This window comes from Manis javanica, chromosome 4 (genome assembly GCF_040802235.1).
Source record: "Manis javanica isolate MJ-LG chromosome 4, MJ_LKY, whole genome shotgun sequence".
Taxonomy (NCBI): Eukaryota; Metazoa; Chordata; class Mammalia; order Pholidota; family Manidae; genus Manis; species Manis javanica.
This window is the reverse complement of record NC_133159.1, coordinates 131,828,468-131,855,916: the sequence shown is the minus strand read 5'-3', so window position 1 is coordinate 131,855,916 and position 27,449 is coordinate 131,828,468. Positions and strand designations below refer to the sequence as shown.

Genomic DNA, 27,449 nt, shown 5'->3' with positions numbered 1-27,449 from the left:
CTCAAGGGGCTGAGCCTGGTCATCTCTGTGGCCCCAATGTGCATGGGGGACCAGCATGGGCTTGGCCCTTGTTGACTGAGTGGCAGAGGCAGGTTGACCCAGCCCTGCCTGACCCCAAAGCCCATCCTTCTGGGCTGAAGGGGTGCTGTAGGTTTGGACAACCCTGGATGAGGCTGAGGCTCCTCTCATGGGGCTAGTGTTGCCCTTTTGTTCTGACCAGGGCACACAGTGAGCTACAGGCCTTGCATCTCCAGAGAGGAAACTGGGGAAGCCATCAGAGCAGTCCCTGTCTGCCCAGTGCTCAGCCCTGACAGTGGGGCCTCCTTACCCCCACACTGGGCATCATGGCTTCTCTACATTCAGGAGGGCGCTGTGGCGGCTCGGCCTGGTCTTCTGCAGATAGGACACTCGGGGTGAAAGGGCTGGCCCCAGGTCGTGCAGTGAGGCCTTGGGAAGCAGAACGCAGGTCTGCTCTGGGCCTGGCCCTCTCCTGGGAGCTGGGAGGTTGGTGAAGAGAGTCCTAGTGGAGCTACAACCATGGGCAGCAGTATTTACACTGAGCAAGAAGTAAGCAGGAATACTGCCAGGGATGGGTCCCAGCCCCCAAACATCCCTCCCACCCCCTGCAGTTCTTGGCCACCATGGTGAGGGGCTCCTGCCTGCCACCTAGTAATTCCATGAAGTCCTCATAGTTCCTTCAGTGTCAAGCATGGATTTGGCAAATGGGGTCTCAGGAAGCAAGGAGTGATGAGGCTTTGTAAACTGTAAAGGGCTGTGTCTGGGGATGGGTGGTGGGTCTTGGTCACACTGTGTCTAGCACCTACGTGAGGGCAGTGGTATGGATATTGAGAGGGAGGTGGTTGTAGCCCCCTTTCCTGGGGTTTGCTGGTATGAGGTGGGAATGCTTCCTCTTGCCTGGTTCTGTGGCCTCTGTCCCATTCACCTACCAGGTCTCAATTTTCCATCTGAGAGGTGGAATCAGGAATTGCTCGCATCCTCTGCCCCTGCAGCAGCACCTGGGGACAAGGCTGACAGCTTGCAGGCTTGAGCTGTGCTGTCCTGAGTTCTCTTATCTCCCCACCCCGCTGCCCTCCTCCCATACTCCAGCCCCATCCTAGGTCTGTGGGTCATGATAAGGCTGTGGTCACCTTGTCCCAGACCTTGGTGGTCTTAGGAGTTCCTGAGTCAGAACAGGGCCCAGGAGACTGAACTGGGAAAGGAGTATCTGCTCAAAGCCCCCAGATTGCTATGGCCATGTCTGGTTCCAGGAAAGCTGGCCCCAAATGACAGACTAGAACCACGGGACAGAGGCCAGGCAGCCTGTCCTGCCAACTCTGGGCATGGAGACTTGGTGGGAAGAAGGGAGGGCCCTCTGGGGCTGGCCGGGTCTGTAGACAGGACTCTTAGGGAGGGAGGGGTGTTATGGACTCCAGCCACAGTACCCTTTAGGGGTACAAGTTTGGAATCTAGGTTCTTCAGGGAGGGGTTGGGGCCTGACTGAGGGCCTGAGGCTCTGGGGCTGGGGTCCTTATCCTTATGATCCCTGAAGAGATGACCACTGAACTGTCCTGACATTAATGACCCAGATCTATGGGGTGACAAGGGGTAGAAGGGTTGGCATATGTAGAACAAGAGTGCTTGGGATTTTTGGGTGGACCCAGAAGGGATGTAGGGGTGTCCTGGGTCACTCTTAAATGGGTAATGTGAGGCTTAGTGCTGGGGACTTGAGGTGCTCCTGAAGGTCACTTGGCTTGTTCCTGGGGACTGGGGGCAAGGTCTCGCCCCATGGAAGCTCTGCAGCAGGGACAAGTGTGTATGCTTGAAAGCCTGGCTCCCTAGCCCAGGGATTGTCTTGGCCAGTCCCCTTGCGCTGAGGAGGTGGGTACTGGTGGGGCCAACTGTGGTCTCCCAGCTTTAGCCATCCAGAGCCAGGTCAGCAGAGCCAGGCCCTCAGGCCCTATAATTACAGGGGTGGGAGCTGCAGCCGAGTGTTGGAGCAGCGATGAGACTTCCAGAGTAAGCCAGCTCCGAGGCCTCCATGGAAGACCAGGGTCCCTCTGAGGGGGACCAGCCAATGGCAGGCATGGCCCATCTCTTCAGATCCCCAGGCCCTCTCTTCCCCACCATCTTCCCCCATTTTGCAGAAAAGAACACTGAGTGGGGAGTTCCCATCATTCTCTGGTCATGGCTGGGGCTCTTGCCCCATGATCTGTGATAACACATATGACATTTATTGACTACTACATGCCAGGCACAGTTCTAAGCATTTTAATAGACTAACCCATTTAAATCTCACAACAACCTTGTAAAGCAGATCTTAAAATTAAGCCATATTATAGAGGAGGAAATTGACACAGAGAGGTTGAGTAACTGCCTGAGGTCACAGAGCAGGGAAGGTAGAGAAGCCAGGATTTGAACCCAGCTGGTCTGGCTCTGGAGCACATGACCTTGGGAGTTCAGCTAAGTTGTCTGCTGCTCTAAGAGAGGCAGGGTGAATGTGGAGCCATGATGACTGTGCTTAGTGGAGTGAGCCTGAGCACCAGGTGGCCTGCCTTGGCTGACTAAGCAGGAAGAGGCCCTAGGATCACGTTGTTTCAACCTTTCATCAGAGGTTGGTCTGAGCTGTGCTACCAAGATCACTATGGATTTCCTGTTATGACTTGACCTTTTTGAGGACTCCATGATATCAGCAGAATGGGGTCTGGACCAATCTGGGGGCTACTGAGGGACTAGACATGATGGGGGATCACTGTGAGTATCTGTGACCAGCCAGTCGGGTGGGTCAGGCCAGAATCCGTCCAGCTCTGGGATTGCCCTCAAGGTTATAGGTACCTCTTCAGCAAAAGCCACAGCGGGAGGAGTTGTGCGGGGGGCACCCTGGTAGATATGACCTTGGATCTGGGCCCTGGACGAGGTGGATCTTAGCAGGTGGAGACAGACACCCCCGCTGGAAGAGGTCACGGCTGCAGTCAGGGCTTGGAGACCTGCAGGCTATGTGTGATGTGTGAGTCACAGGGGCTTCAGACCAGCTAGGCCAGTGGTTTCCAATCACCTGGGCAGTGTGTTAATAGATTCCTGGGTCTCGCCTCTGGACAGGGTGATTGTGCAAGTCTGGATCGTTGAGGTCTCAAATGCTAGTAGTCTGGGCTTAATTTGGGTAGCAATAGGGAGCCACTAAGCATTACTGGGCAGCCACATTCAATGAGCTAATATGGGTAATACTCTAAGAAAAGTGTCTAGTATGTAGTAAGCACTCAATACTTGTTGTTGGTAGTAGTAGTATTACTGAACCAGGGACCTGGGCCAGTGGATTTTGAAGAATGCATGGGTGACTCTGAGCCCTAACCAGAACTGACAACCTCTGGGCTATGGTATTAGCTCCTGAGTCCAGAAACTAGCCTGTGGTCTCTGAAGCCCCAGGACTTAGCAGATTGGTAAGTGCTTGTGAGATCAGGCTGCAGGAGAGATGCTGGCTGGCCTGGGAGAGTCTGGTGGGTGGAGGAGAGAAAGAATCCTTGGGGCCCATTCACAGGGCTGAGGGAGGCAGGGAGGTGTCATGGCTGACCCCGGGGTATCTGGCCTGGGTAGTGCCATGGTGGTGCTCAGGGAATGGGGACCAGATGGTGAAATTAGAGTCTGGGTGGCTGGAACATTGAGGGTTTCAAAGGGTCTGTGGGGTCAGGCCACCAGGGTATACTGGTTTCAGGGGTGTGATGGAGGTGAGGACATTGAGGTGGGCAGGGGAGAGAACTCCTTTAAGAATTCCAGCTGTGAAGAGGGGAGGGAGAAGTAGCTGGCAGAGGGGACAAGTCAGGATTGTTCACCACTAGGAAGAGCACATCTATGGGCTGATGTGCAGGAGACAGAAGTGAAGGAGACGCTGAGAGCACATGCTCAAGCCAGGGGCTGACCCAGGCAAGATCCCTGGGAGGTGGGAGGGACAGTTGGCTTTAGAGGAGAGGCAAAACCCTTGGGGGCTTGGAAGGGGTGTGACTGGGGTGGATGGATGAGAAAATTCAGATGCTCTTATCCCGGAAAGCTCTTTGACCCTGGGAGGAGGAGCCTGTGGGCAGAGGGCATTTCTGGATGTGGATTTGGGGTGACTACCCGGAGAGGCCTGGATTGGGAGCTGCGACCATGGGGTGCTGGGACCTGGCTGTGGGGTGGGACCCCACCTTGCATGGCCCCAGTTGAGGGGCTGGTAGAATGGGTTTGGCCTGAGCTGTAGGAGGCTGCTCCTGGGCATGAGGCCCATCCTGTGAACCACCAAACCTCAGCCTCCAGGAAAGAGGCTAAATATAAGGCTGTGGTGAAGAAGGGAGGGGGTGTGTGGGCCCAAGCCAGGCTGGAGCCCAAAGGAAACTCTGAGACGACCAGCCGAGCTGCTGTGACACACGCTTCCCATGCCAGTGGCCAGTGGTATCTCACCCGCCTGTGGTCATAGCCCCTTCGAGGCCTGTAGGAAGGAAAATAACCCAGAAAGGCACAGGCAGGGCCTGACCTAGGGCTCTATGGCCTGCATGAGGCCCTGATCCCTGGGAAGCTTCTCTCTCACCTTCTGCTTGGAGCTCAGGCCTTAGACCCAAGGCTGGGCCTCAGGGTGCCAGGGTAGGGCATCTAAATCTTCCTGTGTCTTGGGGTCTAGAATGCCCATGGGTTCCCAAGGACCTGGATGCCCATCTGGATGTGGGAAAATGTTGCTCCTTCTTACCACAAGCTCTGTGCAACAGAGGAGGTCAGGAGAGGCTTCCTGGAGGCAGAGGCAAATGCTGGGCCTTAAGTCATGGGAAGGGAGCATGTCTAGCTGGCTGGCTAGGGTGTGCCTTGGGGAGGAAGCAAATGTGTTTTGATTTGCTGTGGACACGTACCATCTTCATCATGACCATTTTGATATGGTTTTCCTCCCAGAAGGGGAGCCTACGGTGACTGTAAGTAGATCTATGCCCTCCTTTTGGCTGGATGGTACCCACTGTGCAAGGGCCCAGGGGCAGTTCTACCCTCTGAATGCCTTCCAACCCCACACATTCTTGCCCAGTACCTAAACTGTGACAGTTCCTATCCTGGGTTCGGCATCTGGGTTCTGGTGGGGGATGAGGTGAACACTTGCCCATCTGTCTCTGCAGCCACTCCACAGTCACTGTGAGCTGGCCGGGTGCGGGGCCCTGGGCTGGGGGACCAGAGCAAGCCAGGCAGAGGCAGTGTGGCAGAACAAGCTTTGGTTTTTGGCAATAGAACTGGTTTCATGTCTTGCCTCTGATTCCTTACGTGCTATGTGATAAGTGCTCCGCTCCTCTGTACCTTGGTCTCCTCATGTAAGTTGGGGTGGTAATCATAGATATCAGCATAGGTAGCAGGGGTAGAAAAACCATCTTTAGAGCTTTACATAGTTTCTGGAATGCAGCAGAAACCAGTAACTAGCGGCACTCAGCTACCAGCCACAGTGGTCCAAGGAGCTTTTATCCATGTTCCTATGTATCTTCCCTGTAGAACTCACTAATCCTAGTGTGACAAGTGCTAAAACCAGGATGGACAGGGGAGGTGGGGGGCAACCTTCTTACTGAGGGTAGTGGAACATGGAGAAATCAGGGGAGACTTCCTAGAGAGGAAGCATCTGAACTCGTCTTGAAGGAGTGGCAGGAATTAGCACAGTCAACAAAGTTGTGCCAGGGTAGAAGAGGCAGTTGAAGGCCCATGAGTGGTTTGGGGTGGCTGGAGTGTGGGGTTGAGGGTGGTGTCCAGAGAAGTGGGGCTGGAGGGTGGGGCTGGCAGAGCCGCACCTGCAGTTCTGTGGCCTGGTGAACAGCCTGTGTCCTTCCCTGAGCCCATGGGAGCCACAGGTGATGGTGACTATGTGAGAGAGAGGCGTGATACATCGGGAGGGGAGCAGAGTCCGTGGCTCCGGAGTGCGAATGGGCCATGGGGCTGGGAGGTGAGTGTGAGTGGCTCCCTAAGGTCAGGTCCAGCTGTGCCACTGCAGGCCTCGATAGAACTCCGGGCCTCTGAGGCCAGGTTGGGACACCTCGGAGGTCCCACTTGGTGTCCCTGCCAACCGCAGGCCCTGGATGGACCCCTGACTTCTGTCTTCAAGACCAGGCCACAGCCCGCCTTGATGATTAAGTCATTAACTGGGCCTCACACAGTCTTTTCATTACGGGTAATTATGATAAATCCACACTGGGCATTAACAAGGAGGAGGCCAGCTTCTCTTGGCTGTCAGGCTGCGAGGACACCAGCCGGGTCTGACCCTGATTCCAGGGAATCGTTCATCACATCCCAGCCCTGGGTGGCAGTAGGGACAAGGACACTCCACTCTCCCACTCCTGTGCCCCCTGCCACCACATGGGACCCTCATACAGTGCTTGGAGATTCCATTCTTGCTCACTTTCCTGTTTTATGACTCTGAGGCTGTGCTTAATCTCCTGCCTCAGTTTCCTCATCTGTCCAGTGGGGTAGTGGTACCAGCTTCATAGGGTTGTGAGGATTAAACTAGTAAAACATGGAAGCCTCCATAATGCAAACCAGTATCTTTTTTTATTATTATTAAGGTATCACTGATATACACTCTTAGGAGGGTTTCACATGAAAAACACTGTGGTCACTACAAATTCACCCATATTATCATCCTCCCCACACCCCACTGCAGTCACTGTCCATCAGCATAGTAAGATGCCACAGAGTCACTACTTGTCTTCTCTGTGCTACGGTGTCTTCCCTGTGACCCCCCCCACACCATGTGTGCCTATCATAATGTCCCTCAATACCCTTCTCCCTTCCTCCCCACCCAGCCTCCTTTGGTAACGTTAATCCCTGCTTGGAGTCTGTGAGTTTGCTGCTGGCAAACCAGTATCTCTTAAGTGCTGACAGCCTCCCCCTCCTCGTCGTCATCATGAAGAGCTCTGGGGGCCGCCCCGATGGCAGGGTCTGGTCCCTCCTCTGTCCCCTGCACGGGCGGGCGGGCGCTCCTAGGCAGGCCCTGTCTCCCCCTGCTGTCTTCCCTATATCCCTTCTCAGTGTAGATGTGTGTAGGTGGGGTGGCTCCAGCCCTTAGGCAGCCTCTGCTGTTCTCAAGAGATAAGGGAGGCAGGGCCCTGGGTGTTGCAGGGGCCTGCGGGGCTGGGGGTTGTGCTTATTTAGGAGTCCTGGTTACATGTTATGGAAGTTGAGAGGGAGGTCTCTGGCTACCTGTACAGCTGTGGCTCTGTCTGTCCGCAGCTGTTGGTGGTTTCCACTTGCCCCCACCTTGACCTGTAGATTCCCACTGGGACAGCAGAGGTGGCCGGGACTTGGGAGAAAGGCAGGCACAGCCTCAAGGGATCCCCTTCCCCAAAGAAAGCAGCCCAGAGCTCTGCTGGTTTCTCTCTGCGTCTTGGCTCCTGCACTGGGAAATGCTGGGTGGCGGGTGGGAGTGTACTGGTTAGAATCCTGAGGACAGTTGGGTGAGTATGTGAGTGTGTTTGTATGTTTGCACATGTATTTGTGCACACGTGCAGGTGAGCAGGTGTGAGCATTGCCTGCAGGCCCCCTCTGCCCTCTCCTTGACCAGAGGGCTTCCTTTGCAGCTTTCAGGGGCTGTCCATATGCTCTCTGGGCTGTAGGCTTTGCTGTCTCCCTGGAGGGCAGGATCCTTGCCTATTCCTCAGGTCCCAGCACCCAGCCTGGGGCTGGGCCACAGCGGGGCAAGAGGCCCAGGCTGGCAGGCTGGCTGTGTGTGCCTTGGGCCCCTGCAGTGGCTGAGTGAAGGGGTGGGGTCCTATCCCCAGGGTAAGCATGGGAGACCACGGGGTCAAGATGGAAGCTTGGCCTCCCAGGCCCTCAGTGGCCTGGCTAAATGGGCAGGGTAGAGTTCTGTAGAGGGGCCAGGCCGGGCCCTGCAAGGTGGAAAGAGGGCTGGGCTGATGTAGGTGGGGTGGGGAACGGGGTCACCAAGGCATCGGACGTAAGCACCTCTGTCTTCCCCTCCCAGGCGTCCTTCTGGACATCCAGCAGCACTTTGGGGTCAAGGACCGAGGCGCCGGCTTGCTGCAGTCAGGTGAGGCACACCCCCTGCCAGGTCTTAGCATCTCGAGCCCTACTCTCTGGAAAGATCATGTGCTTTGTGCCCAGATCCCACTGTTGCCACTCACTGAAGGCACCGCTTACTGCTTCTCAGAAACCTCTGCCTTTCTTCTTGTAAAACAATACAAGTAACAGCTGCCCTGAGGGGCTGTCCACGAGTGCAGGCCGAGGGCCCCAGGTCCTTGGGGGTCACCCTTCTCTTGGGTCCTGGGGCCCAGGGATCCAGGTCCCATCCTGAGGCTGCTGAGGGGAGATCCTTAGGTCAGTAGGTTGGGTAGTGTCAACAGAGCCTGGGTGACCCTTGTTTCCATATCCTCCCCCACCCCAATTCCTTCTGTCACCATCAACCTATGAGTCATCTCGTAGATGTCAAAGCAGGAAGTACCCCTTGGTCTGGCAGGTGCCTGAGAACCTGAGTCCTGAGCTAGTGCTGGGCCTGAGGTTCCCTCTGAGGCCCCAGCCTTCTGACCAGGAGGGAGGCAGGGCCTGAGCCCCTGTGGGTTGGCAGGTCATTAAGCAGTTAGCCCATCTATATGCCCCTCCCTCCGGGGTCCATGTCTCCCTTGTCCCTGCCCTACCCACTTCATGGCCCTGTTGGACCTCGACTTCCTGGCTCCCTGGCCCTCCCACTGGCTGTGCCCAAGCCAGCCGTGCCCTCAGCAGGACCCTCAGACCTGGGTAGAGACTCAGAGCCAGTGCTGCATCCCAGGGCTGGTCCTGCCTCAGCCCCAACCTTGCTGTGTGGCCAGGCTGGGTTCCTTTGGCCCCAGAGTCCGTCTGGCTATGAGACCTAGTCAGATGTGTGGAAGGAAGTCCATGGTCTGCAGTCTAGCCTAAGAACCCCTTCCCCTGCTTGCACTGTCCAGGGAAGGGGGGATGGGGGGGTGGAACGAGCCAGCTCTGTCCAGGAACCTGCCTGACCTGTCTAGGTGGCATTCCAGTATGCACTTTGCCAGACCTCCACAGCCTCTGTGAGTTCACAGAATGCCACAGCCACTCAGCGTGGCTGCCTGTGCTCATTTCTCGGATAGGGTCTTTGGGGCTCAGAGAGAGCAGGTGTGGTAAGTCCACGGGCTCAGCCCCAGAAAGGGGGAATTGACTGAGCTAGGGCCGGGGCAGGGCGGTGGGGCCCAGCACCTCCTGAGGGTAGCCAGGTCCCTGCCCCTGGGGACATTACCTCTGCCTGGGGTCTGTGCCCTGGCTGCTCCTCCCTTGCCCAGCCTCTCTGGTGGGGCCACAGCAAGTCAGGCTGTCGGGGGCCTGGGGCAGGTACCTCCAGCCTCCTGGGCTCTGCACACCAGTGACCAGCACTTAGAGTCCAGAAGAGAGAGTTCAAACAAGGGGGGAGTGTGGGAGGGACGGGCCTGGTGATGAAAGGGCATCAGAGAGTGTAGCTGCCTAACCCCCACCCCCACCCCGCTCTGTGGTGGCTGAGTCACTGGGGACCCAGCCAGCCTCATTCTCGCCTGGTCTTGGCCTTGCTGACAGATGCAGAGCAAGGCTCTGCCCCAGCCTCCTGCATTCAGCCCTCACTGAGTGAGGTCAGGGTGAGTGCAGCTGCCCAGGCACAGGAAGAGGACGGGAGAGCTGGGAGGCTCCCAGTCTTGCCACAGGTATACCCAGGCAGCCTTCAGGGCTAAGAGAGAGAAGGCATGGTCATTCCTACTATCCCTGGCAGCCTGGCCGGAGGTGGGCAGATCACCCACAGGCATCTTCTGGTTTGGTTCTTCCTCCTATCAGCTCCCTTTGTTGGCTTCACTTTCAGGATGAAGGGACAGAGGTTAGAGGAGGGGAAATGACTTGCTTAAGGTCTCATGGTGAGAGAATAGCAGGCCTGGAACTGGGACTCTGCCTATGCAGTCCTCTTGGCTTGGACAGGGGGCACAGATGGCCACTGGATTGGTGAGGCTTGTCCCATGCGTCTGAGAGTCTGGCTTCTCTGTGTTCTCAGCATGGGGGGTGCCTCTGGGCCATGGTGAGTTCCCAGCACTCTCAGAGACCCTCTAGTCCTTACCCCATGGCCCTCACCCTGCCACCTACCCCTGGCACAGCTGGCATAGCTCCCCAGAGTATCCTCACCTGTTCGGCCATCTGAGCCAAGAAGGCAGGTGAGCTAGACCAGGATGCGATTCAGTGGGCAAACCAGGCAAGTCACCTAATTGGCCTGGGCCTCCGGGCTTGTCTCTTCCCCAAACCCCGATAAGGTCAGAGCCAGGGGGAGGGTGCCAGCCAGGTGTTGGTGCTTGCCCAGATCAAAGGACCAGGGCTGAGAGCTGGGTTCTTTCCTTGCTTATTTATGGGCACCAGGGGCTGCTAGGCCAGGAGAAGGGTGGGGTGGCTGAGGGTTAGGCCTAGGCCCATCCCTTCTATTTCCCCTTGGGACCTGAGCATGAGAGCTGGCTTGGGAAGAACCTACTTTTGGCAGCCCCCTTGAAGATTGTGGCCAGCTCAGAGCTGGCCACCAAGTCTCCTGTAGCAGCCATAGCTCAGCCTCTGTGAAGCCCACAGCAGAATTATTGGTCTTAAGTCCTGATGGTTTGGGAAATCAGGAGCCCCCACAGCCTACACCTAAAGGTCCAGATGCTGCTGAATCTGCGCTGGGCAGGCCCTGTGCTGGGCCGCGGACTCTCCCTGTACGCAGGTAGATTCCTTCTATCAATGGGAACAGAAAATGTATCCAGTCACCATCCAGCACAGGGGGTAGTGGGGAGCCTGTGGGGTATGGCAGCGAATGTGCACCCAGCTCTGCCTGGTGGCAGGCAGAGAGAACTTCCCTGAGGAGGGGACATTTGAGTGGGGCTTTGAAGGATGTGTTCAAGTTTGTTCAAGGGAAAGGACTTCCAGTTTTTCAAATTGAGTAGATGTCAGAAGCTTTCCTTCTTCCTCCAAGCTGGATAAAATATGCCAAGAAAGTATTTAAATGACAGAGCTGAGCTTGAAAGCTGAAGCTAGCAGGGAAATTTCCAGGAGTCAGTAGCAAAGAATTGAATCCAAAAACAGGACTAGGGGCTGGTATTGAAGCCAAGTGATGCAGAGTGTCTGGGGACCAGTATGTGTCTTAGAAGCTTGTTACAGTATTTTTAATGTAAACATTCCTGTGATGAAAACATTCTGAATATGCATAAAAAGTAGAGAGAATAGTACAAGGAATCTCCAAATAGCCGCTACCCAGATTCATGAAAGTATCACCAGTCTGGCCCAGTTTCTAGGCTCCAGAAAGGATTTCTTTCCTCTGAGGATCGGGCAGTACAGGTCTGGTTTCAGGGTTGCACGGGTAACTCAGTCTCCACCCAGAGCCCAGAGCAAGCTCCCTGATCTCAAACTGTGCTCTCAGGCTAACGGTCAGTTTTCCATCTGTGAAAGGCTTTGGCTTTATGCAGAGAGCCTAGTCCAGCCTCTGCTCCGTACGCGCCTTGGACTTCTACCCCCTTCCCCATGTAGGCCTTATGTTTCCAGGGACTCTAGCAGAGGCAAATCAAAAACTGTCTTGGGGCAGTAGGGAGCCAGAGAAGTTTTCAGAGCAGAGCAGGTCCCTGTAGGATGTGTGCTTCAGGAGGTTCACTCTGGCTAAGTGTGGGAACAGATGAGAATGGATGGCAGAGGAGCTGAAGGCAACACAGGGCTGGGGTTCAGGAAGTGCCAGGATGGGGGAAGAGGGTGGGGGAGAGTGGGTTCAGAGGAAGGGCCAGCTCAGACCGAAACCAGACAGCGCCTCTGCTTTGGAGCACAGTCTTCTGGCCTTGCTCCCCTCCCTACTTTGGCCAGCCTAGCAACATCCTCCCACTTTGGCAAAGACCTGCTTTCTGAAGGCACAGCTGCAGCTCCTGTGGCTATCTCCCCAGGCCCTCCTGTCCAGAGGGAGGCCCAGGAACCTCTCTCCCTGAGGGCTGGGGGGCCCACCCAGGGCTTATATCCTGAGCTGGGTATGAAGGAGGGTGGTTCCCATTCTCCTCGCAGGAAGTCTGAGCGTGGTGGGCCTTCAGGCACCATCAGGGCCAGGTGGTCCTGGGTCCTTGCCATTGTCTTGGCTGGCCTGGGCTTCCATCCTCACATCCTGTGGGCAGGGAGGGTACTCAGACAGAGCCTGACCCCTGCCCATCCCATGGGCCTGCCTGAGCAGCCTGGCTGCCCACAGGATGTGGAAGATGGCAAGTCGTCTCTAAATAACAAGCCGACCGGATCTGGACTTTGTAAAAATAGCTTTGGTTCATTCAGCCCTGGCCAAGGTGGGGGCTGGACATGGGCTCCAAGGCCACAGTGTGGGAGCTCAGGACTCCCCCTGCTCAGACCTCACCCACTTCTGTTCCAGGACCACTTTCTGGGGTCAAACAGGGCCACGTGTGCACTTAGGGTGGCTCAGCAGCCCATGGGCAGGGGGCCTGGGGCTGCCTGCAAGGACACAGAGCCCTTCTTGGGGGTTGTTCTGAGCGTCTGGGTGCTGGCTGCTCTGTGGGCCCATAGGGGAAAAGGCCTTCAGCCGGTGCGCTGAGCTCTGGGCCTGCCCTGAGAGGTGATGAATGTTGTCCAAGCCCTCTCTTGCTGATGACCCCTCACCTGCCCCGTGAGGAGGGGACATTGCCCATCCTACAGAGGACGGGTGAGGCTCAGGCCGAGGCTCTCCTGGTGAGCCAGGGACTCTGACTCCTCCCGCCCCGCTGTCTGTGGCCCTGCCCCCCTCTACCCTGGCTCCGGGGCCGGAGGCTCCATTGTCCCAGACCTGTGGGCTCAGCACACGTGAGCTGAGCTAGGGCTTCCCTCTACACCGACCACAGGATATCCTCGTGTGGGAACTGCTGGGAAAGCCACCTCGTGGAGTTCGGGGTGGGGTGGCCAGGCTGCCCAGAAAGCTCTCTTCAAACAAACACCACAGGGTTGAGCCCGGGAATCTTCTAGCTTGGCTGGTCTTTATTTTCAGCAGAGATGCCTGCTGGCCAGATAAGCCCCGTCTAGGACAAAGTTGCCATGTCCAGGCCTCTGACTGTGCTGTTCCTTCTTCCAGGAACATTTTACCTCCCTTCCCTACCCTTATTGTGCTCAGGTCCCTCGCGGGCTATGACATCCCTGACAGTGTCCTCTCTCATCTGCCTGGAGCAGAGGGGAGCACTGCAAAGATGGATGGCATCTCCCTCCTGACCTGGACTTCCTGTCCCCATGGGGAAGCTCTGAGGGACAAGGGAGGCCAGGGTCAGAAGGGTCACTGTGTCATCTTGGGCAAGTTCCTCCGCCTCTCATGGCCCCTGCTATGAAATGGGACAGACATGGTGAAGCTTGGGTTGGTGGTTGGTGACCTTCAGCTGGCTGGGACCGGCGTGGGGTGGGGACAGGGATGCCTGCTCTGACAGGAGCCCTGGGGACCTGTGCCCACCCAGAGGAGCGAGTGGGAAGCCAGGTGTGAAACAGCCAGGAGGGGCTGCCTTCCTGATCTGCTTCGGTCAGGCAGGGGGAGACGGCCCGGGTTTGGCCAAGGCCTGGCTCACCTCCTTTGGTCCTTCAGCGGGGGCTTTTCTAGTGCACTCCCTTACAGGGAGAGAGCAGAACATGCTGTGGTTCTTTGCCCTCTTAACTAAATGCCCAAACCTGGTCTGGTATTTAGGGCCTGGTCTCCCTCAGCCTCCTCAGTAGCCTTCCATGCTGCAGTCTGACTCGTCTCCTCGCTGTCCCCAGCACACCCTGAACTTCCTCTGACCTTGGGGTCATCAGCTGGACCTTCCCCCTTCCCAGCCTGGGCAGCCTGTAGTGTGATTTAGAGCAAGGACTCTCAGGTCAGACAAACTGGGGCTTAAATTCCGGCTTAGCCACACGCTAGCTATGTGACATCACTCCTTTTAGCCTCTGTTGTCTCCTCTGTGAGACAGAAAATAGTAAGAGTCCAATGAGAACCTGTGCATCTGTCCAGGAAACATCCTTGCCTATAATAAGTGTTCCATTTATAATAACTGAGGTTATTATTAACAGTAAGCATTATGCCTCCTCAGCCATTATGCAGCATTGTTAAGATTTGTAATTTGTAGTTTAGTATATATTCTTGACTTTAAGTATTATCATCATGGTAGACTCCTATACATCCTTCAATGCCCAGCTCTGACATCACAACCACCATGAAATCTCCCTTCATGATCCTGGCAGGAGTTTGTCTTCTTTGCTGTTTCCCTGGCATTTTAGCCATTTAAAATGAGCCATCTGTGAATGGGGTCTGCTCCCTGGCCAAACAGGGGCAACTCTTACTCTGATTCTTTCTGCCCACTCCCCACCTAGCACAGATAGGCACAGAGGGGAAAGTTCTACCCCCTCACCCTAAAATATGAGACCAAAATCTTTTTTCTATCCCTATCCTGGTCTGATCTCAGGCAGGTCCTGGGAGGCAGGCCCAGGAGGAAAAATTCTTTTTCTAGATATGAGGAAATAATTTCTGCTTTGACTAATCTAAACAAGGGCTAGTGTTGACCAAGGCTGGCCCACTCTGAGCAGGGCGTGGCACTAAGCACCTTACTGCGTTATCTCTCTCATCCAGCACTCAGAGCCACCGGGGAGTTGCTATATTTATCTTCCTTTTGCAGATGAGGAAGTTGACATGCTGGAGCTGGCTTAGAATGGCTCATGAGAGTCAATTGTTAAATTTTCAGGAATCGTGTGAGCTGGTTGTTAAACACAACCGTGATTAAAAACTAAATGATGTAAACTGACAGTTAAACAATTTACATTAAAAACAAAAGTAATACTCAAAATTCATCACTCCCCAATTATTTTACTGCATTTTACTATTATCTATGTTCTTAAGGTTATTTCTGTCTGTTGTATCTGTATGGCAGAAATACTGTAGATGCAGCTAGTGTGTGATTGTACATTTCTTCCCCACTCTGTCAGTGACATCATGTTGGTAGTTTGAAATCAACTGGTCATTTCAATGGTGGGAGTATTTACACCATGAAAATTGGCAAACACTATACATCAGGGCGCCCCCTTCCCAACACTGCTTTTTCAGTGAGCCAGTTGTTAAACATTTATCAGTACACTGCTGAATTGAGGCACACAGAGACTGTGACCTGTTCAAGGTCACCCAGCTTGGAGGAAATAGGGCAGTGTGTGTCCCAGGTGCCCAAATTTCTGCACCTCTATGCCGATTGCATCTGAGGCTCCAGTCATGCAGAGGTGGGCCCCCACATCCCTGCATGCTCCCCGGCCTGCTCACTAGGGTAAGAGAGAAGCTGTCATACTCCTCTAGCCCAAACCTCTCCCTTTGTTTGCCTCCTTCCCTCCTTCCTTCTTCTCCCTCTCTCTCTCCTTCCAGTCCCACCTCCTGGGAGAATCAGGTCTGTGAGAGAGCAGCCAGCCCACATGCACATTTGGCTTGGGTCAGAGGCCGGCCAACTGGCCACCTTGTCTGCCCACCCCCGGCCTTTGTCTGGCCATCTGCCTGTCAGCTGTGGGAGGAGTGGGCTGTCTCCCTGCGTGACCGAGTGCCTTCCCTGCCTTGCTGGGCCTCTTTGTCCCACCTGGGACCTCCAAGGCCCTTCCCATTGCTGGCAGTGGCATCCCCACAGAGTCCTCCAAGGCTCTGCTGCTGTCTTGTTCTAGAAGGACAAAATCAGGTCATATCACTGCTCTGCTCAGCATCCCCCAGTGCTTTGCTTTCTCACCTGGAGAAGCCTGTGTCATCACATGGGCCGCAAGGCCCTACCTCATCTGGCTCCATCTCTCTGCTCCAGTCCCTTTGGCCTCTTTGCCATTCCTCAAATCTGCTAAGCACACTCCTGCCCCAGGGCCTTTGCACTCGCTGTTCTTGCCCCAGTATTTGCATGATTTGTTTAATTACTTCCTGCAGGTCTTTGCTGAAATGCTATCCTCTCTGACCCTTCTATTTAAAATTAGAACATCTGTTTTCTCTCTCTCAGACACACATTTCCTTTCTCATTTCTGCCCTCTTACTCTCCTTAGAACCTGTCACCTTGTGACATACTGTATTTTTAATTTTATTGTCTGTTTCTCTTTAGTAGAATGAAGGCTCCAGTAGGGCAGGGATTTTTGTCTGGTTTGTTGAGTGGATGAACAGGTGGGTAAATGAATGAATGAACGACAATGTTTCCAAATGTTGAGAAATCCTCGGCAGCCTTCTGGGAGTGTGGGTGGCTGTGTGACCTGGCAGGTGTGAGACCTTGAGTTCCAAACCCGGTTCTGCCCTTGTTTACTGTGTGACCTTGGTAGGTCCCTTCCCCTATCAGAACCTCTTTTCCAAGTTTTATAAGGAGAGCAGTGTGGCAGAGTATAAGAAACACTGGCTCTGGAGTCAGACAGACAAGGGATCAAATCCCCTGGCGACATTTACTGCTAGGGGGGCCTCGGACAAGTCACACCTTCTCCCTGAGTTTGTCTCTCCTCTGTGAGAGGCAGGGTGGGGCTGGAAGGACACAGAGATGCTGGTGATGAGCCCATGGCACCACTCCTGGCACATAGAAACTGTCCAGTGAATGCATCTTTACTGTTTTGAAAGTGCCCAGAAGGCTTGCCCAAAAGGGGACCAACTGTGGACTGGGCCAAAGAGGATGGAGACAGAGACTCGCCCTAACCCAGAGGGCCTGTCCTGCTCGCCCTGGGCCCAGGCCTGGTGGGGTTGCCCTCTCTGGGCTGCCTCCTTTGTCCCTGGCCCAGGCTGGGCTTTGTCTCCCAGTGCCTGGCTGCAAGCTGGGGCGGCGTGGTGGGGGGCTCAGCCACAGGGACCCGTGCCGCCCCGCAGCTCTCCTCTCCCTGCACAGTGTTCATCTGCAGCTTCATGGTGGCTGCCCCCATCTTTGGCTACCTGGGTGACCGCTTCAACAGGAAAGTGATCCTCAGCTGCGGCATCTTCTTCTGGTCGGCGGTCACGTTCTCCAGCTCCTTCATCCCCCAGCAGGTGAGGCCTGTCTGGGCTTCCTCCCAGCGTCCCTGCACGGCCCATCCATGTGTCTGAGTCCCTCTGGTGGGTGGCTAGTCTGACTGACCTGTCCCAGTCCAGACTGAAGGTTGTGGCCCCTGTGCTTGAACCCCAGACTGTGACTTCCAGTGTAGGTGACAGCCCTGCAGAGAGAGCCTTCCCATGCTGGCCAGAACCAAGGAGTTTGCAGCTCTGTGTGGCATCCTCTTTCTGAGATGCCTCTGATTTGGGGAAGATGCAAGGAACAGGGGGAACTAGTCTGGCCTTTGGTTCAAGTCCTGGCTCTGCCATCATCTTGCTGTGTGATCCTTGGTGCATCACTATCCCTCTCTGGGCCTCACACAGTTTGCTGTTGGTCCAATGACCCACTAACTCCTTGGGTCAAAGTCCTAGGGAAGCAAACATCACTTCAACATAGGGAATATATTTCTTACTAGGCTCCCACAGTTCTGGATTTGAGTGTCTTAACTCTTGTTGCCTTGAGATCTGGAGAAACTGAGTTAACCTCTCTGAGCCTCAGTTTCTTCATCTTTAAAATGGGGATAATACTCCTTAGCTTGAAGGTTTATTGTGAGAAATAACTGAGCTAATGAGTGCCCAGACCCTGGGACATGGCAGATGTTCAAGAGATCATTATTTCTATTCTTTCTTCCAAAAAGGGGATATGTTGCTTTGAGATGCAGTGGGGTTCCCATCATTGAGGGTGTTCAAGTGTGGGAGAAGGATGGCTACTGTTGAGGGAGATAGAGGATGAAGGGGAAGAAACCAGGATCTATATTCAAGGAACTTTCAGCCTGGGGGACAAAGGAGGAGACCCCAGTCCTGTCCCTGGGAATAGCCAGACTGGGGTGGAAAGATGTGACAGCAGCTGTTATGTTCAGAGTCCTTAAGATGTGCCAAGTGTTAAGAGTCATCACTGAAGAGAGAGCAGTGTCTGGAATCCATGGAGTCAGAGAAGGATGCCTAGACAGGTGGCATTTGAGCTGGGCAGGCAGGACAGGACGATTAGGCCTTTTAGTGAAGACAGCATGTGCAGAGGAAGCAAGTCCAGGAATACAGAAATGGTGGAGTGTGTTGAGAGCTCGAGGAGGCAGGGACCAGGTCCTGGAGAGCCTCGGATACCAAGTCAGAGGGCCTGGGCTTCCTCCCACGTCCTCTGCAGTGCTGGGCCCTGCAAGCATCTGAAGAAGGGCACTGGCAAGTCAGATTTACATGGATGGAGTGGGTGTTTGAGGCGAGGGTGGAGAGAATTAGCAGGTTTCGGGGCACAGCTTTACTTTACAGAGGAGGGTCAGGCCCAAGTACGTTCCAGGCGTGGAGTGTCAGGTAGAGCCTGATGGTCACAGTCAAAAATGGGGCCTGGACCAGAAGCTTTTAGGGCCTTTCTGGGCCTTGTCCTGCCCCTGGCCAGGCTCCTGGCCTTCTGACTTCTGGGGCTACTTCTGGGATTGACCAGTGAGGCCAGTACCACGATGCCAGTGCTGAGCCCTGCTGGGCGTGTGGATGGGAGGGAGGGTTGCAGAGGCAGAGAAAAACAGATCACCCCAATTAATCTATAAATTCATTGCACTCACAATCGGAGTCCCACGGGGGTTTTTGGTGGACCTTGGCAATGTGATTCTGAAGTTAATTTGGCAGAGAAAATGCCCAGGAACAGCCAAGAACATTGTGAAAAATAACAGTGAAAGGGGTTGGTCCTACTGGTTATCACAGTACAGCTGTTCTAACTACAATAGCAGAGACAGAGACAAAGAAAGCAGAAACACACTGTCCTCCTACCTATGGGAATTGAGTGTAGGATGAAAGTTGCATCTCAAATGGGTCTGAGAGAACGGACTATCCATCTGGATGGAAACTAAAGTTTGGTCTGTATTTCAAACATACCTCCGAATAAATTCCAGACAGGTGAAAGTAAAGTAAAATGCCAACTATACAAATCTAGAGCTATAAATCAGCAAGAAAAAGACAAATAATCCAGTAGGAAAATCAGCCAAGGGTAATGACAAGCCATTCCAGGAGAAGATACCTAAATGGGCAATAGATGCAGGAAAATATGGTACTCTCTCTCCAGTAATCAGGGAAATGCAAATTAAAACAACAATGAGGTACCATTTCACACTCATCAGATTGGCAACAATTAAAAAGGCTGACAATACCAAGTGTTATTAAAGCTGCTGGTGGGAGTGTAAATTGATAGAGCCTCTTTGGAGAGCAAAATGGAAGGATTGCCTAAAAATCTAACTGTGGGCATCCCACGGCTCCGCCTTCTGCTTTGAGGTATATTCCCAAGAGAGAAACTCCAGCACATGGACACCAAGTGACCCATACGCAAGGATGTTTGTTGCCATCTCATAATAGAAAAAAAAGGGAAGCAGTCTGAACGAACATGACTGGGGGATGCCCACATATAATGGGGCATGTTCATATGGTAAGACCCTTGACAGTGAGAGACAGAAGTAGATCGATACTCACTAGCATAAATGGGTTTCCCAAAGGTAAGAATAGAGGGAAAAGCAAGTTGCAAGACAAGATACACAGGATGTTCCCTTTTTTTGTTCATTGTTTAAAAGCACACGGGAGACATTAAGTGTTGTTCATTGGTACAGATACGTGTAAGCAAAGGTGTGGATTCATAACAAAAACAATACAGCGGGTTCCTGGGGGAGTCCACAGGATGCCTTGCCAAAGAGGTCTTTCTGCTTGCTCTCGGACTGAAGAGAATGAGGAAATCCCTCCTATTCTCTTTCTCTTTCAAACATAACAAACATAAAATATTAGAATATTATTATCATTTTGAGTTGGAGTAGGCCTTGCTGAGCAGGATGTAAAATACAGAAGCCATTAAAAGAGAATCAACAGATCAGACAGCATCAAACCTAACAATGCAAAATAAAGTCTCTGTAGGGCAAAATTCCCCACAAACTGAGTGGGAAGAAAGATGATGGAAATTATTTTTCAAAAGAGAGATGCTGGCCGGCTGGGTGGGTGGGTGGGTGGCAGGGTGGCCTGCCTTGTAAGTTAGAGAGCAGCATAGCTAATAAAGGATCAATAGCCATGATATATAAAAAGCTAATAGAAATCAATACAAGAATGACAGCCCAATAGAAAAATAGGCCAAGGCTGTGGGCAGGCAATTCCAGGAAAAGCAGCAGAGGCACAGAGCTAGGGGAAGAAGGAGATGGAGAGAGTGACGGGAGGCACAGAGGTGGATGGGCCGGTCCAGGGACGCGAGGGAGGGCAGTAAAGAGATGGGCCGGTGGAGAGAGGGAAATAGCAACTGGAGGTGGGCCGGATGGGTGGCCAGGGTGGGGCCGGGGAAAGATGACCAGGCCGGGTTCTCAGGCCCTGGGAAGCTGGGGGGGCATGGAGGGCTGGGTCCACATCAAAGGGGCAATACCATTGACAGCTGGCATGGCCCCACCCTTCCCAGTTTGGCTGGGCTTTGCTTTTTAATGTGTGTGAGGGGGAGGGGCACCGAGCCTACTAGGCTGCCCTGCCCAGTCCCCACTTACACTGGGTCTTTAGAGCTGTCAGGATCAGCCCAGCTGCACTGTCTGGGGTGGGACACAGAGCTGGGGGTGACTTGAGGCTCCCAAGGTGTGGCCAGAACCCAAGTGGGGGAGGCAGTAGAGACAGGCTTATACCCCCCATGCCTAAAGGGACAGAAGGAGTCTGTCTGGGTCATACAGCTCTCAACCAGTGAAAGTCCACTCCCATTCCAGCACTGTGTGCAGTCCGACCTGCTATACAAGCAGGGGAAACTGAGGTCCGGACTGGCCTAGGGGTGTACTCATTGCTGAGAGAGTGGTTCCTGGACCCTGCAGGGGGTGGGGAGCACAGTGGAGACCAAGGATGAGCAGGCAGAGGAGCAGGATGGTCCCCCAGCATTCTCTGCCCTTCCCCCACAGCACTTCTGGCTACTGGTCCTGTCTCGGGGACTGGTGGGCATCGGGGAGGCCAGCTACTCCACCATTGCGCCCACCATCATAGGCGACCTCTTTACCAAGAACACGCGCACTCTCATGCTGTCTGTCTTCTACTTTGCCATCCCGCTGGGCAGGTGAGGATCCAGGCAAGGTCTGCTCGGACTTGTGACCACTTCCTCCCTGAGGTTCCATGTGACCTCAACATGCCAACGGTCAGCCTTGGAGAGATGCTGGCCGGCTGGGTGGGTGGGTGGGTGGGTGGCAGGGTGGCCTGCCTTGTAAGTTAGAGAGCAGGTCGCAGCCCTGGCCCATCCCTGCCTGACTGTGTCTTGTTTGCAGTGGCCTGGGGTACATCACTGGCTCCAGCGTGAAGCAGGCAGCTGGAGACTGGCACTGGGCCTTGCGGGTAAGGAAACCCCCAGACCAGCCCTTGCCTAGAGCTACCCAGAGATTCAGGGGCAGTGCCCAAGTCAGGACACAGGCATCGGCCTCCAACCTCCTCCCTCGAGGGACTGGCCTCCTCCAGGTTAACCCACAGTGGGGTGTTGGGGAGCCCAGATGTGAGGGGAGCCAGACTCAGCCCTGCCACCCTCAGGGGCCTCCAGTCGAGAGGACAAAGACCTCTCCCACCATTTCAGGATATTCCAGGACCACGATGGCACTTCCTGCCTTGAACATTGGCACTGTGTTAGGGTAAGGCTGAGACAAGACCTCTGTGGGTCCCTGGGGTCTGGAGCCACTTCCTGCCCCAAGGAGGGATTCGGGGCAAGCCTGCCAAGGCCCCAGGACAGTGCAATCAGAGGAAACAGAGACCCCCAGTCTGGCGGAGGAGCGGAAGCTTAAGACAAAGTGTTTTTTCCTCAAAAGCAGGAAGGAAGCAGCCTCCGTGGAATTTCTTGATGGGAGCAAGAGGAGAGGAAGTCCCCAGCCTGTGGCTGCCAGGCCTGGTGGGGGTGGGGACATTTTCCTGTTCTCATGGGCTGCTGGGATAGTTGGGATCTTGGAATCGAGGCCGCCAAGATGTCCCCCTCCCATCTGGAGAGCAGCCTGGGGCCTGGGAGATTCTGATCTTGAACACTGGGCTGGACACAGGGAAGACTGAAGGAGCCCTGAGCCTCTGTTCTCCTGGGGCGCACATGGCCTCCTCCCAAATGATAACCTACTTGATCTAGTACTGAAGCATCATGCCCAGCCAGTCCCTTCCCAGGGCCCCCCAGTGGAGGAGTCAGCCTGAGGACCCCCCCAGGCTCAGGTGGACAGGGCTGGCTGGCTTCTGGCTCCCTGTCCCCAGTTGGCATCCATATGTCTGCCCATCTACTTGTCTTCCTTTCTTTCCTTCCCTCATCCATTCACCTTCCTGCTTTTCCATCCATCCATCATCCATCCATCCATCCATCATCCATCATCCATCCATCCATCCATCCATCCATCATCCATCATCCATCATCCATCCATCCATCCATCCATCCATCCTCCATCCCATCCATCCTCCATCCCATCCATCATCCATCTCCATCCATCCATCCATCCATTCATCCATCCATCATCCATCCCATCCATCCATCCATCCATCCATCCATCCATCCATCCATCCATCCATCCATCCATCATCCATCCCATCCATCATCCATCCATCCATCCATCCATCATCCATCCCATCCATCCCATCCCATCCCATCCCATCCCATCCATCCATCCATCCATCCATCCATCCATCCATCCATCCATCCATCCATCCAGCCATCCATTCATCCATCCATCATCCATCCCATCCCATCCATCCATCCATCCATCCATCCATCCATCCATCATCCATCCCATCCATCATCCATCCCATCCATCATCCATCCATCCATCCATCCATCATCCATCCCATCCATCCCATCCCATCCCATCCCATCCCATCCCATCCCATCCCATCCCATCCCATCCCATCCCATCCATCCATCCATCCATCCATCCATCCATCCATCCATCCATCCATCCATCCATCCATCCATTCTGTCCATCTTTCCACCTCTCCAGCCATCTGTCCTCCCTCCACCATCCATCCACCCATTCCTCCCTTCTTCTTTTAGTGCCCCTCCCTACCTGCCCCTGGTCTGGGTAGTTCATCTTGAGCCCCTGCGCCCTTTGGCTGACCTCATCCCCAGTAGCTTGGCTCAGCATCCTGGTCAGGAAGCCTGGCAGATCTGGAGAAGGACCCCAGAGCCTGTGCTCTACTCCCGATGAAGCAGAGACAAGCCAGCTGAGCCCTGGTGTCCTCACTCAGTGCTTCCTGCCCTGCCAGGTGTCCCCCATCATGGGCATTGTCACAGGAACGCTCATCCTCTACCTGGTCCCTGTCACCAAGAGGGGCCCTGCCGACCAGCTTGGGGGGCAGTTCAAGGCACGGACCTCATGGCTCCGAGACATGAAGGCCCTGATCCGCAAGTGAGTGCTGCTGGGAGGGGTCTGGTGGAAGAGGGAGGGGCACCCAGACGCGATGACTCTCCCCGCAGGGTGGCCCTCCATCATGCTCCCTGTCGTTTCTGCTGCCCGTGGTCCTGGGAGTGACATTTTGGCCACTAGTGTCTATTATTCCTGCAGCTTCTGAGGACCCAGAAGCCACCTGGGCCAGCTGTGGGCATCCGGGCCCTGCTCAGTGTTGCTGTGCTTGCCTCTTCTCAGCCGCAGCTACGTCTTCTCCTCCCTGGCCACGTCGGCTGTGTCCTTCGCCACAGGGGCCCTGGGGATGTGGATCCCGCTCTACCTGTACCGCGCCCAAGTTGTGCAGAAGACAGCAGAGACATGCAGCAGCCCACCCTGTGGGGCCAAGGACAGGTGGGGCCGGGCCAGAGGCTGGCAGGCAGTGGGGTGGTGGGGGTCGCTGGGTAGGAGCACCAGCCCTTCTGCCCCAGCCTCACCCGCCTCCAACCTGGGCCCCACCGTGCTCTGTCCCCACAGCCTCATCTTTGGGGCCATCACCTGCTTTACTGGCTTTCTGGGTGTAGTCATCGGGGCAGGAGCCACACGCTGGTGCCGCCTGCGGACGCAGCGGGCCGACCCGCTGGTGTGCGCCGTGGGCATGCTGGGCTCTGCCATCTTCATCTGCCTCATCTTTGTGGCCGCCAAGAGCAGCATCGTGGGGGCCTATGTAAGTGCGGGGATAGGGGGAGGGCCAGATCTGGGACAGGAAATGTAGTTTGTGGGGGGCCTCCCTCCCCATGAGGAGGCGCCTGTCCTCTGCCTGCCTGCCTGCCTCTGCTCTGTCCAGGGCTCTGGGTGCCTTTCAGGGCTGTGGGTACGGCCTGAAGTCTGCAGATAGTCTGTAGATACTCCACAGATTCCTCCCGAGCCTGACTGACCGCCAGGAGATGCAGGCCCCAGGGAGGGGTAGGAGGCCTCGGGCTGCTTGCTGCCAGCAGCCTGGGTGCAGAGAGCAGCCTGGCCATGGATGGTGGGTGCAGGGCCCACTGATGGTTGCTCGGGTCTTTCCTTGCAGATCTGCATCTTTGTTGGGGAGACGCTGCTCTTTTCTAACTGGGCCATCACTGCGGATATCCTCATGGTGAGGCAGGCCAAGGTTGCCTCGTGCTGACCCAGGCCTCTTGACTTATCGGGGCCATCGGGGAGGGTGGGTGTGGGGTGGGAGAACTGGTAGGGCTTGTGGGGTTGGGTGGAAAGGTGGGCACGCCGGGAAAGTCAACGTGAAGGCAGAGGGGGGATCAGAGATTTTGTAGTCTGCATGTGGCCTGAAATTAGAGGGTTAAGCAAGCCAAAGGGACGGAAATGGGCCTGGGTGGGGAGAAGGACGTCTGGAGGCTTGGGTCTGTGGTTGGGAGGCTGGCAGTGTCAGGCTGGCACCGAGGTGGTGCCTGCCAGTGCTCCTCCCCCAGGGTTAAGCTCCTTGGGCTCTGCCCTCTCAGCCCGGCCCGGGGCCGGGTGCGCCTGCCCGACAGCCTGTGGCTGGGGCCGGGTGGACAGAGCCTGTCTTGACAGGGCCAACAATGGGTTCCAGACCAGCCAGCTGGGGACAAAGGGCTGTCTGAGCGGTAGGGTCTGTGTCCCTGGGTGGGGACAGGGGCAGCCTGGGTGGAACCCGGAGGGGGCTGTGCCCTGGTGACTCACAGCAGTCTTAGGGATGGTAGGGGATGTGTGAGGGGGGCAGGGTGACACCAGGTCCTGTCCTTAGGGATCCTCCAAATCCAGAACAGGAGAGGACTGGGAGAAGGGAGTGCAGGGAACAGGAGGAGGTGGGGAGAGTGTCCAAGGGCAGGCCCTGGGGGCAGAGGGAGGAAGTGCTCCCCCTGAGTCAACCCTTAGGGCACTTGGTGTTTGGTGCCATAATATGGGACAGCCCAGGAGATCTGAGTGTCGGGCCCCTGCCAGCTCCCCTCCTCCAGGAAGCCTGCTGTTGCCCACGAGAGCTTCCCTCCACATCTGCCTCACTGGGGGCTGTCTCTCTCCCCTCCCCAGTCTGTGGCGGTGGGGTGGGGGGAGGTCTGTGCCTCAGCATGGAGCCAAGTGGGGTGGCAGGGCTGGGCAGGGTCACCATGCTGAGGGGAGGGAGGAGTCTGTCTGAATCAAGTTGGTGGGCAGGACTCCATCCCTGCTTCTGCCCCCAAGGGGCAGCCCCAGCTGCTGACAGGGTTTAGGTCCCAGGGAAATCATGTCCCATTTTATTAAGTGTCACAGCCATTTAACTAATTATTCCTGGAAATTGGGCCATGCAGTCCCATTGGATCCAGGTCTCCCCCTATCCTGTTCTGTAATGGGGTGCCCAGTGGGCACTGGCTGCTCTCACACACTCTCTGCGAAGGCTGGTGCTCTGACAAGATGAGGGAGCCGGAGCTTAGAGACAAGGGCTGCCCAGGGGCACCCACTGAGCTGTCTGCTGCCTGTTCTGCTGTTTCTCTGCTGACCTTGGCTGCCCATCTTTGGAGATGCAGCTCCTGTGGGTCAGGGCCTGCTTGGTCTGATGGGGCTTCCTGGGGTCCAGCAGCTCCTGGCATTGGGTGCTGAGGTGCCCATAGGTAAAAGTGGACTTTACTCCAGGCAGGGTCCTGCACCCTGCCATCTCCCACCACAGGCCAACCTAGGCCTTGACAGGTCCTTGTGGAAGTGGAACCAGGGTGGGTCTTTAGCCTATGGGGAGGTGAAAGCAAGAGGCTGAGAGGCCAGAGTTCTGGTCCCAGCACTGCCTGACTCCACGTGCCTGATCTGTGTGCCTCTGGGCCTGTTTCCTGTGACCATGGTTCTTGGCCCCCCACCAAAAGCCAAGTGCAGAATCTAAAGTAGCCTAGTCGCATGAGCTGGAGAACCGAGTGCCCAGCTTCAGGAGAGGGCAGGGAGGAGGAATGTGCCCAGGTATCAAGTCACTAGGGCAGCCCTGGGTCTGAGGCTGCGGGGGCTTCTGAAGTGCCACTGGCTCCTTTGGCTTCGGCTTCTGACTGGCCGCCTCTCCTGCAGTACGTGGTCATCCCCACGAGGCGGGCCACCGCTGTAGCCCTGCAGAGCTTCACCTCGCACCTGCTGGGGGACGCTGGAAGCCCCTACCTCATTGGCTTCGTGAGTGCTTCAGGGGCTGAAGGCCCAGGCGGGTGGTGGGCCTCGAGAGGTGGGCCTGTGCTGAGGTGCACTCTCCAACCCTCACAGATCTCCGACTTGATCCGCCAGAGCACCAAGGACTCCCCGCTCTGGGAGTTCCTGAGTCTGGGCTACGCCCTCATGCTCTGCCCCTTCGTCGTGGTCCTGGGGGGCATGTTCTTCCTCGCCACCGCTCTCTTCTTCCTCAGCGACCGTGCCAAGGCTGAGCAGCAGTGAGTGGGGATGGGGCGGGCCTGCAGCTGGGCTGCACAGGCCCCCGGGGTGGTTGGAGGGTGCTGTGGTGCGGGGGGGGTCCCCGGCCGATGGGGTCCTGGGCCTGGCCTCCCTGGCATCCGCCTGCCCCCGTCACACACCCAGCGTCGGTGTGGGCACTGCGGGAGGCCACGCGGCCCGAGCTCTTCCTGGTGGTTCTACATGGGGGGCTATTCCTCTGGGGTTCGTGGTTTCCAGAGCTGGGAACCCCCTCTCCTTCCTGTTCCTCTCGTTTTTCTGACTTTTCTCCTCTTCTTTACTCCTCTCTCTCTCCTCTCCCACCCCTGGGCTCTCCCACCTTCCCCTGGGCCTGACGAGGTCCCTGCCCAGCGCGTCCGGCCAGCCGGCCCCCACGATGCGATGTGCCAGAGCAGTGCCTGGGCCAGGCCCCCGCTGATCCGCCACCTTGACCCCTGCCCGTCTCTCCCCCAGGGTGAACCAGCTGGTCATGCCGCCCGCATCCATGAAAATCTGAGGCAGTGAGTGCAGGCCAGGGGTCCGGGTGGGCTCCGTGGGGCATGGACAGGATGGGGTGCGTGCGAGGGAGCACTCTGGGCAGCACTTCACCCAGTGATAGAGACTACCCTGGAAGCAGCAGCTCCGAGTCACCTCCTGCCTGAGCACATCCCACCAGCCCTGGTTTTGGTCCTCTTCCTCCTGAAATGTTGCCCGAATTGACGGGTGGACCCATGGGAGGAGGGCAGGCTCCCTCTTCCAGT

At 55.8% G+C, this 27,449-nt stretch overlaps 1 protein-coding gene across 3 annotated transcripts in view; it reads left to right on the top strand.

The window, feature by feature from the left end:
• Window positions 1-27,449, top strand: part of SPNS2 (SPNS lysolipid transporter 2, sphingosine-1-phosphate) — a 35,227-nt gene that overhangs the window by 5,809 nt on the left and 1,969 nt on the right. Inside the window, exons 2-12 of one of the 3 annotated variants that reach the window (XR_012130533.1) lie at window positions 7,964-8,029; window positions 16,806-16,942; window positions 20,872-21,023; window positions 21,229-21,295; window positions 23,180-23,322; window positions 23,560-23,712; window positions 23,836-24,025; window positions 24,374-24,439; window positions 26,341-26,439; window positions 26,527-26,690; window positions 27,163-27,262. Coding sequence is in view for 1 of the 3 variants with exons in the window: in XM_073234984.1 (XP_073091085.1) it covers window positions 7,964-8,029; window positions 16,806-16,942; window positions 20,872-21,023; window positions 21,229-21,295; window positions 23,180-23,322; window positions 23,560-23,712; window positions 23,836-24,025; window positions 24,374-24,439; window positions 26,341-26,439; window positions 26,527-26,690; window positions 27,163-27,205 (1,280 nt within the window). In the remaining 2 variants the exon portion in view is untranslated. Of the gene's footprint in view, window positions 1-7,963; window positions 8,030-16,805; window positions 16,943-20,871; window positions 21,024-21,228; window positions 21,296-23,179; window positions 23,323-23,559; window positions 23,713-23,835; window positions 24,026-24,373; window positions 24,440-26,340; window positions 26,440-26,526; window positions 26,691-27,048; window positions 27,263-27,449 lie in introns of all 3 variants that reach the window. The other 2 variants (XR_012130532.1, XM_073234984.1) reach the window with 2 other exon arrangements.